A 10,582-nucleotide genomic window follows, 5' to 3' on the forward strand; every position below is an offset into this window, starting at 1 on the left:
TGCGGCAGCGGCGGCGCGACCTGCGGCGGCTGGAGGCGGCGGCGGGCGGCGGGGAGGCGGCGGTCTCGGGCGGGCTGGGCTGCGGTGACCTGAGCCGGGCCACGGCCGTCAGCGTGCTGGGCTGGGGCTTCACCAAGGTGGTGGCGCGGGCGGCGCTGGCGGGCGGTGGCACCGTGGCCCTCAAGTCGGTGCACGGGGCGGGCCGGGAGGTGCGGCGGTGCGTGCAGCGGTACGGGGCGCCGGCCGGCTGCCGCCGCCTGGCCGCCTACAAGCTGCTCAAGGAGGTGACGCTGCTGCAGCGCCTGCAGCACCCCGGCATCGTCAAGGTACGGCGGGCGCGCCGGGGCGGGGGGCTGCGAGACGCGCTCCTTCGGCTCGGCACGGCGGGGCGGGGCGGGGGGGTTGGTGCCGGGGCTGAGCCGGTCCGCCCGTGGTGCCCACGCTGTCCCCGGGCGGCCGCGACTTGCTGGCACTGGCAGCGACATCGCCCCGATMGTGGCTTCTACTGTCCCGCAGCTGCACGGTCAGTGCTATGACAGCAGCGGAGATGCTGAGCTACRGGTCACAGCCATGCTGGAGCTGGGATCCCCGCTGGAGATGATTCAGCTCCTGCAGACCCCCTGGGAGGAAAGATTTAAAGTAAGAAAACAAAGCAAAGGAGTTTAATCAGTGGCTTTTAGACCACAAACTGGGTAAACCGGCGAAGAGCCGGTGGTGACCGCTGGGGCAAACGGGATTCTCCTGCCGACACTCTGTTTGATCCCGCAAATTGTCGGTAAATCGTTTCCTTTTCATTCCTTTTAAAACACATTAACACAGCTCTAGCTCGGTGTCTCCCAGTGAGATTCCTTCTCTCTAGAGCAGTGTTAAAAGAACTTMATCTGGGAGGAGATAAGACACAAAATCGTGCTCAGTGCTGGAGTGGTGCTTAGTACCTTCTATCATACTATAACGTTAGTTTGCCTCTGTATTGCCTATATTTCTATATATCTATATATAGATATATGCAGAAGGCAGAAGGGCTTTGGTCGAGAGGCTCCTGAGCAATCCGTGTCTGACTTGGGAAAACCCCTTCACCATGCTCCCAGTCTGTGGTTTGCTGTGTGTTACCTGTTCTAGGCAGCAAGCTGAGCAAGCTGTCCCTCACCAYGTGTTTGTGCCGTGTTTCTGATCTTGGCCCTTTAGGACTTACTGAACTGCTTTCCTCCTGCTGTAGRTGCTAGGATTGCACCCTTGCTAGTGAGATCTGCTTTGTCTCCTGGGCATCCTGCATAGGGACCCATGTGCTCCCCAGGAATATAAATAACTTGTGACATGGCACTTACTTTGGTTATAGCTTGTTTTACAGTTTGCCTCAAGGGCTCGGTTGGGGGTTCACTACTGCTTGTTTGGGTGCCAGGATTTAAAAAAGCATCGTGTAGAAGCAAGGGCATCTTAGTATCAGCAAGAAATGCTTTGGGCAAAATAAAAGCACAACAAAAGTTCTAAAAAAAAACCCTGTCTGCATGTGGTCGTTAATGTAGAAGGGGAGCCTTGCCATCTGAGCCAGAGGGGGAGTGTGGCACCTGCACTGCTCAGCAGTGGGACACGAAGCTGAGATTCTTACGACTGCAAGCTGAGATTCTTACGATTGCTTCACTAAACAAGCTAAAATAGCATCAGAACTTCAAGAGTCATTTCTCTTGGCTTGTGGACTTTAACTTTCTACAATWCTGTACTGGCTTCTACATAGCTTTCCTAGCACCTCATCTTGTTAAATGTGCCAAAGTCTCCTGTAGAGCTAGAAACCCATGATGCTGGATTAGCTGGTGGTAGAGTTTGGTCCAGTGGCATTAGAGATTTTAGTAATCTCTTGACTGCAGAAGACACTAACTCAGAATTTACACTGACACTGTCTAGTCCTGTTTCCTAATTAGGGTGCCTAAACATATGGGATTCCCCTGTGATGAGCCACATCAGATACCAGGGGTTGTGCGAGCTGTTCCAAGGGAAAAAACCCTCGTGCCTGCACAGATYGCTATCGGCAGCGGCGAGGGGTGACGTGGGGCTGCCTGGCACACCTTGCTGAGGATACACTTTGGTGCCAGGGCTCCTGGTMGTGAATGAAAACTGCTTCAGAAAGCTACTTGAGCAAAGTGCTGGTGCAGTATAAATGCACTCCTSTAGCTCTAGTTTGTTTAAAAATAATTTACTGAGCTTTTTGCTGGGTCAGGTATTGTCTGGCCTTTCCGTGCTGCCAGAAAGTTGTCATAAAAGCAAAAAAGCTGGCAATAAATACATTGCAAGCCTTGACTAATTCTTCAGAAGCATGATTGTGTGCCCAAATTCATACTGCTGAGTGATGCAGCAAGGCATGAATCTGGTATTAATGACCGTGGAGCCTCAGTCTGTATTAAGCAGCATGGGGGGAGGGAGAGAAATATTAATTTTATGCCAGACTGGGAAAAACCCTTCTGCTTTCAGCTAGCAAATAAATATAGCTCCTGAAACATGAAGACTGCTATTGTTTTCCTCACAACTTTCTCCTCCAGTTCTTCTAACTGCAAATGTCTCTTTTTCTGTACACACATTTTTAAAAAATGTTGCTAAACTACTTACCAGTCAAATCCTGTGGCAATGTTGATAATAAATTTTGTAGCATACATATAATTACCTTTTAAGTTCTATATGCTTTTTCCCCATTTTAATTTAATTGAATGCCCTCCCCTTTGTTCTACTTCCAATTTAATAGCTGTTTTTCATCTGTTTTTTTTCATGCATATTCATCTTCTCTTTCTCAGATTTGCCTGGGTCTTGTGAAACTGCTGTTTTACTTGGCACATTCCCCTCTGGGTTCAATAGTCCTTTTGGATTTCCAGCCAAGGCAGTTTGTTATGGTGGATGGAAACCTAAAAGTGACAGACATGGATGATGCCAGCACCGAGGAGCTGTCTTGCAAGGAAGACAGTGACTGCACACTCGACTTCCCCACCAAAAGCTTCCCTCTCAAATGCTCCATGGGTGGGAAATGCGAAGGAATAAATGAAAAGAAGAATCTGTTCAATGCATATCGGTATGTCCAGCTATGTGGGGGAAAGTCTGGGGTAGTTGGGCTCACACTCTCCCATGTAGCCTCTAGCACCTTGTGTTTCTTCCATGTGGTGATTCCCCTCACCTCTCAGTCAAAGGGTGGTTAAGGATCACTTTGAAGCAAATTATTTTCCTTATAAGGCAGGAAAATAATGTAGTTGTTGTTTGGTGAGAATGAAGGCATCTTTCTTCTGCTGCTCCCTTTCCCCAACGCCCTCTGAAAACTTGCCCCAGAGCTTGCAYCTGTGAATTTGCTGTTTGCCAAACAAGCCCTGGTGCTTGACATCCATGGGCTGTGCTTGCTGAAAGCAGTGGCAGTGCAGGATACCTGCAAAAGCCCTCCAGCTTTGAGTCCCTGTTGCTGGGAACAGGCTGGCTAACTTTTCTCTTCAACTCTGAATCTCCTTATGGGCTCCTGTGGAAGAGCAGGCTGCTGCAGGACTTTGTGTAGGATACCAGCTGAAAWCACAGGGAATTTTGCTAACCACTGATGGTTGGCAAGTCCTGGAAGGAAGCTTTGGCAGCTTGCTRTTTACACAGAAGGACTTAGTAGGGGAGTCTGAATTTACAGGATTCAGTGCTAAAGGGCAAGCCCCTGCATAGATTATTGCAGCCTCACCATTGCACTTGTCTCTTGTGCACTTGTTCCCTAGAATGGGAATTTTGTGGAAGAGTCAGGAAATTAGTTGTCCTACACCTTCCAGGGGCAATATGAATGGCAAACTTTTCAGGGCAAGAGAAAGATCTTGTGTGAATCTTCCTAAATACAGGTCTTTTTTTTTTTTTTTTTTTTTTTTTGGGAAATACATTGCTTAACATACAAAAATGGCCCAGGGGAACGATGGGATGCCTTATTGCATGAACCTTTGCAAGGTAAATTTCATGCAGCATGCTGTGCTGCAAGGACCAGGCTTTCAGCCCAACTCACAGGAACCATCTGAGGCACCAAGATGCATATGAATAATCAAGTCACGGGAAAATGTAGACAACTTAATCACSAGGGAAATGAAGGCACAGTATTCTAATCAGCCTGTGGGATTTTTTTTCAGGTATTTTTTCACCTATCTTTTGCCACACTCTGCACCACCAACTTTGCGGCCCCTTTTGAGTGACATTCTGAATGCAACAGGTACCAGCTAATATTCATTAACTTCTTTCTTGGAAGTCTTTAAATGGTATTTCATGGAATTGCTTATCTTTGTCATCTTTTTCCTTAAATATAGGTGATTTACGATACGGAATAAATGAAACCCTGGGAGCTTTTGAAAAGGTTTTACATCTGTACAAGTCTGGGCTGTATCTGCAGAAAAGACCTCTTCTCTTAAAAGGTAGCTGATTTTGAATGCTCTGGGTAAAGTAACTACTGAGGGAGTGAGRCACTTGGTAACTGGTCAAATTCTGAACTCTCATATGTTCAGGCAGTATATAGTCACTAGAAAAAGCACCAAAAGTATCTTTTTTTGAGTAGGCTTTTATTTTTTGTTTGTTTGGTTTTTTTTTCATGGGAGTTATGCACGATCATATTGCTTTGTGAAGTAAAAGCAATGCAGAAAATCTGGCTGGCAAATAGACATGTGTTTGCACTACTTCGAAATATGCTTCTCATAATGAGCATCAGTGTTTCAAGTGAATGTATTTGGGATAGCAAATACAGTGTCTCCTGTCTCAGGGTATTCTTATCCTGTGGGCCAACAGGTCAGTTTTCTGGGCTGATGTTCAAACTTCCCATTTCACTGTGTGGCACAGGTTATTATGGAAACATAGAGTGGGGAGGTGACAGCCCTGAGATGAGTGTGGCAGGGTCACTGGGGCCTTGGTGCTCTCCCAAGTTCCTTTTCTCTGAAGATCATTCCGTTGGACCTGTGGATGGGTAAATGTGCCTTTATGAGGTGTTTTCCTCTGAAAAGGACCCATTCCGTGGGAGAGATGAGGGTGATAAAAAAGTCTTCAAAAGTCCAGTGGTTGCTGTGGCTTATATTTTCCTGAGCATTCACATGATGTGGTGGGTGATGGTGGCTTGCAGAAGGAAATCTCTTTACATGTGAAAGAACTAGAATTTGCACCTTTATGAGCAAAGGTATCTGCTCATTTGCATGGAAGGACCAGCAGCTTTAACAGGAATTACTGGTATTTTCCAACACCTGCCTRTTGGCTTCACACTGTGCCAAAATGATCACCATCCTAGAGGTGTGGGAAGATGGGGAGAGACTCTTAGCAGCCAGTGAAAAATAGCCTGAACAGCACCTGCCCAGGCTTGTCAGGTCTGCTTGTCAGGAACAGGATCTGGCCTCCGTTTCCTCCACTGGGTTTCCTCAATCTCCTGTTTCTGTGGCTGGYACCATGATGGGTGGGTCGGTCTGTGCCCCGTGTAGCTTGGTGCTGGATCTGTGATGAGCTTCTGCTGTTGAGTTTGGGGTGTAGGAGAGGCTGTTGTGAGGCTGGCTTCTCTAGGGAAAAAATGGAGAACCTGTGGGTTTGCACAGCAGCCTCCTCCTCTCATCAGCCCTGCASTGTCACCCCTGTCCCTTCACCCTGGAGAGCTCTGACCCCTCTCCAACATMTGTGGGGGAATTGCTGTCCTCTGCTCCACAGCAGAATCAAAAAAAGAAAGATTTGGGTTTCTTTTAACTTTGCAGCTTCACCCCCAGTCCATCTGGGCAGGTCAGTTCAGTCTGTYGCCGCTGCAATTCTTTTCAGAGTTTCTCTGATTCAGTGTGTAGCATAATTGGTCTCTGAAAATGTGCCTGAAGTGTTTCCCTGGACACCCTCTCTCTATCCCCAGACTACATCTCCCTAAAGGGCTTCCGAACAGTGGAAGGGGAAGACTACAAGTGCTGGCCCTCCTACAGCCACCTGGGCTGCCTGCTGTCCATCCACAGYGCCGAGGAAGCTGCTGCCATTTGTAATTCCCAGTCGCAGTGTCAAAGCTTTATCGTCACCCAGCAGAGGACGTGGACAGGTGAGCTTGGGCAAATGTGACAGGGTACTGCCATGTGTAGTGCTGCTGCCTTCCTCAGTGCCTTGAGTCTCCAGGTACACATAAAAGCTGCCTTCCTTACTCTCAAGATCAGATGGCCACCACTGTGGGCATCCAGAAATCCCCTGAGTGTTTGTAAGGACACACAAGATTAAATATATTCTCCCTCTGTTCCTCTATCAATTTTGCCCAGGACTGCTAGGTATTGTTAAACACTCATTTCTTGCAGAGGTGGCTTCACTTTGGTGTTAGGCTCAACAATCCCTGTGGTGTGTATAGTTTGCAAAGCTGTGGGGTTTTTTAGAGATGAAAGAAACCATGTAAAAGAAGGTGGTTACYGTTATTATAATTAAAAGAATCATAGCTTACAAGTTGTTATCCCCTTTATCAAAACTAAAGCCCCAAGCCAAGGGATTTCCAGAATGTCCCTGTAATTAGCTCTGATTATAGCCTCTCACAGTTAGCATGTTTTCAGAATTATTTTAAATTATCTCATTTAGCTGACACTTCAAGCATGGGCTAAATTGTTTCTTGAAGTGAAACACTAAATGAGGTAAATGAGTGTTTTCACTCACAATGGTGCTGAAGAATCATGTTTTGTCAGCTCACACGACATTAAAAAAAMCCCTCCAAACTATCAAAAATACAGCTTTTCTGTGGGCTTGTGTGCATTTGGGATGTGGTGAACTGTCAGAAGAGCACTTACACGGATGCAATATAAATCTCTGAGCCACCAGGTTTCACAGCCAGCAATGGATTGTGTGAGTTGTGTCTAACACATCACATCTGGCTGCCTCACGGGGCAGCTGTTAGTTCTGTGTGCGGTGCCTGCCTCAAGGAATCCTGCTTGAAACTGCTGTGAGGATGCAGGAGGAACACGTGGGACAAAGACCCTTCCTGCAGTGCCTTTATCGGGTGCTGATCCCGCACATCCTGCACCRTGCCTGGGGTCTTTAATTCTTCCCTTCCTGATATTCCTTTTACTCGCGGTTTCACAGCTCATCTCTGCAGCAAAAGATGCCAAGCTGGGCTAAAATGCCCAGTGCTTARTTTTGCCGGTTGGACTAATGGGAGCTGTGGGAATGTGCTGGTCTCTCTTGGTGTGGCTTGGTAAAGCAAAGCAAGACATAAAAGCCTCTGGGGTTGGATGATGCATTCCTCGTGCGCACTCTGAGCATCTGGAGTTTACTGGGAGTGTAAAACACATCTATGGCAGGGCAGAGTGACCCTCCATTGAGCAAGCAATGTGTTTCCGTATCTTTTGCAATAAATAGCATGGGTCAAGGTGAACCTATCTCTATTAAACTTGTGTTTTTATTTCCTTTCCAGGACGCCCACTCGCCTCGTTCCAGAGTAGCTGGACTGATTTAATACCGGATACTAACGCTGTAGTCTATATCAAACGTTCGGCTTCCTCCGGGGAAAGGCTTTAAAGACAATGAGATCACATAAAATGATCCTGGGAGAAACAAACCGCTGGGGAGAATTTCATCTGCTGGAAAGAATGACATATTTTATTTTGCTTTGGGATGGGATCTCCCTGCCAGCTCAGATAGAGTCAAATGCTGCTGTCTCCTTGATCAAAGCTCAAATTTCTCATTGCTGTTCTGCTAGCTTCTTTTCTGTTCCCACACTGCTGTTCCACATAAATGGTCTCAGTTTTAGTCAAATGTTGCTAGACTGTGCAATACTTAGCTTTGCTGCTTTAGCCAGCTTGTCAGCCTAGAAATAGAAATAGCTGTACRGGATCCAGCTTGGGTAGGCTTAGTTATTTCAGTCACCTCCAAAAACCTACAGATAATGCACTTTGGAGAAGGCAATGGCTCTTTCTGCAGCTCCAAACTGTGTTTTCTTACTACTGCAAATGTAAAGGACTGGATTTCAGTGATGAAGCCAAGGTTGCAGGGCTGGGATCCATAACCGGAGGTTGATGATGGGGGTGGTCCTGCAAGGAGGGTCCTGATTCAGTTCCTTCCAGTKCAGGGGAGGGAAGTGGTGTATAGGTCAACCCTGGATCCAAATATCTGTGTGTCTGGATGCAGGATTTGGGTTTGATCCTATGTGATTTCTAATGCCAGCTCCCATGTATCAACCTTGAAGGTTTTTCTCTGTTACTTTCCATGAAAGAGCGAGACATTCAAATTATTTATATGTAAGGTGTGACTTTTTATGATAAAGAATGACTGTTTATTCTAAGCATGCTGTGAAAAGTTTTTTTTTGTCTTTAATTGCCTAAGTCTTTACTGTAAACAAATGAAGAAATGCCAGAGTTTCCCAGCTTCAGCTCACCTAGCATCATTAATCACTCTTGAGGTCAATCTGTGAGTGCTCCAAGCAGTTCTGAGCCCCTTGGACAGTTAGGTCTGGAAGGACACTMTGTGGCTGTGCTTGCAGACTCCTAGGTGTAGAGGAGACAGTCTGGTCCCAAGAGCCTCCTGCAAGTGCCCTTGACTGAAATTGTAGATGTGGCCTCTGCAAATGGGCCGAGGTTTGTATGATTTCAGACTGTAAGCAATGACAGTGTGATGTGCCACTCCTGGGAGTACCTGGAAGCAATGACCATGCAGTGCCTCTTCTGTAGCAGAAACAATGATTTGGGAAAGCCCAAATCACCACTGGCCTCACGCCTTCGAGGGAAAGTCCCTGGTTTTGTGCAGGAGAGCCACACTACAGCTTCTGTGATGCCACACTGTTTTCTGCTTAGCCCACAGGAAATGACAGCTTTTGGGACATGGCGTGGCCATTTCCATYGGGACCTTGTAGCAGCTGGGGCACCCCTGGACTGAAGAAGCTTGGGCTGGGGTCGTGCTGTGTTTTTGAAGGTCTCTGCCTGTGTTTCCCAGAGCAGGACCACACCTTTCAGCTCGTTAATACTCAATTAACACACAGCACTGCTGTTTCATGGTGTCTTTCTCATGCACTGTGACCCCTGCTGCTTACTCTGGGSCTGGAGGACTCTGATAGTGAAATCAATTAGTGAGAATTCCTAGTTAGCACAACAAGAAGGCTCTTAGCGATGACCACACTGCTGCAGGCTTTGTGAAAGCAAGGCTTTTAGAATGGGCAGCCACAGACCTCTCTCCATTACAGTGGGTCCTGTGGAAGTTGAAGTAAAGGTCCTGCCAGGGATCTGCTATTGTTTTACATCAACCCCACTGTGCAGGGCTTCAGACATCTGCTGTGCTCTACTTAGCAAGAGGTAATGGGGGTTTATTCCATATCTCCCAGCCTCCTGAGATACGCATCAGAGGTACTTTCCYGGAAGTGAGGCCTTGCAAGGGCCAAGCTGGGGTCATTTCAGAGAGGAAGGAACAGAATGCAAAAGTTGAAGTGGTTCCAGCTTGTGTTAGATAGATTTTCCCATCTTGAAAATTTCTCCTGGTAAAAACATTGTGTATTTCAGTCGTGTGATGCTTCATTCATGGCAGATTTTTCTGTCAACTTCTCATGGTAGGGCTGCTTCCAGTTATGTSCAGCCCCTCTGCAGATGGTGCAGTTGTAGGGAATGCTGGTGTCACTTTCCTACATGCAGCTTCCAGCATCAGACCTGCAGTTAGACCCTGGCAGCAGAGACCACACRATCCTCTCTTGACAGTTTAGAGCATACAGTGATAAGCAAGTAAAAACAATAATAAAAAAAGTAAATAAAAAAGGAAGCTAGTCTTCAAAGAATCACAGTGCTCGATCTGCAAAGTGGTTTTTGTAAGACATTTAGACCATCCTGTGCAAAGGAGTAAGCACTTAGAGCCTGAACCCTCATGAGCACATCCATCTGTGTGGCACAGAGGAGTAGCCAGGGCACGAGCATGCTTTCATGCCCAGTGCTGTTGATGTCCTAGAGACTGAGAAGTTGCCACAAATATTCTGGTGCATGCACTGGGTCTCACACCCCATGCAGCTCCCMGTGGGCACGCCAGCTTCAGTCTGACTTGGGGTGACATTCACTGCAGCCCAGTGGTACGCAAGGAGTCCTGGGTGATGGAGAATGTTTTCTCACCTGAGAGCTGTAGTTTGACATGCATTTGAGGAAACACTCACTAGGAAAAGCAGTTCCCCCCGTGCTTTTTCCCARCTTGTTGCTGTTGTCGTGTGCTAAGAAACTTTTACCAGTGGCTGTGCCAGTTTAAAAGCATGTAGGATTATTTCTCTGCTGGATTGCAATGAGCAGCATGTGACCCCCAAGTTTTATGCAGCTCACAAGTGGCTCAGGTGCTGCTTCTGTGCCAGGTCTGTGTGAAGCACCCAAGCTGTTCTCAGCCCTAAGGGGAGGCTGAAGGAGGAAACATCTTCTCTACAGCTTTTGGGCCCATGTGGTTGTTTTGTAGTGCGTTATCTTTATGTCCCATCTCACTCAGTCAGCTTTTATTCATTCAATCCTTTTACTAAATTAAACTGGCTCAAGCAACTTTAGACTTTTGATGTCCCTGAAAATTTCAGTGCAAGCCTGAAAGCTGYGTTTCAGTAACTACAGTACATACAAACTCAGACATAAACATTTGCTGTCCTTAAAACTCCCAGTTGCTGGAGTCAATTTGT

General features: G+C 47.0%; 1 protein-coding gene across 1 annotated transcript in view; it reads left to right on the plus strand.

Moving 5' to 3' along the window:
• The window catches only part of LOC130580253 (extracellular tyrosine-protein kinase PKDCC-like), an 8,694-nt gene extending 433 nt beyond the window's left edge, over positions 1 to 8,261 (plus strand). The window contains exons 2-8 of the mRNA XM_057377614.1: positions 9 to 326; positions 517 to 639; positions 2,781 to 3,052; positions 4,119 to 4,198; positions 4,293 to 4,397; positions 5,852 to 6,028; positions 7,376 to 8,261. Coding sequence (XP_057233597.1) covers positions 9 to 326; positions 517 to 639; positions 2,781 to 3,052; positions 4,119 to 4,198; positions 4,293 to 4,397; positions 5,852 to 6,028; positions 7,376 to 7,479 — 1,179 coding nt within the window. The 3' untranslated portion in view covers positions 7,480 to 8,261. The remainder of the gene's footprint in view (positions 1 to 8; positions 327 to 516; positions 640 to 2,780; positions 3,053 to 4,118; positions 4,199 to 4,292; positions 4,398 to 5,851; positions 6,029 to 7,375) is intronic.
• The last annotated feature ends 2,321 nt before the right edge of the window (positions 8,262 to 10,582 follow it).

Source organism: Malurus melanocephalus, unplaced genomic scaffold (genome assembly GCF_030028575.1).
Source record: "Malurus melanocephalus ecotype Western Australia unplaced genomic scaffold, MMel_1.1 scaffold_320, whole genome shotgun sequence".
Lineage (NCBI taxonomy): Eukaryota > Metazoa > Chordata > Aves > Passeriformes > Maluridae > Malurus > Malurus melanocephalus.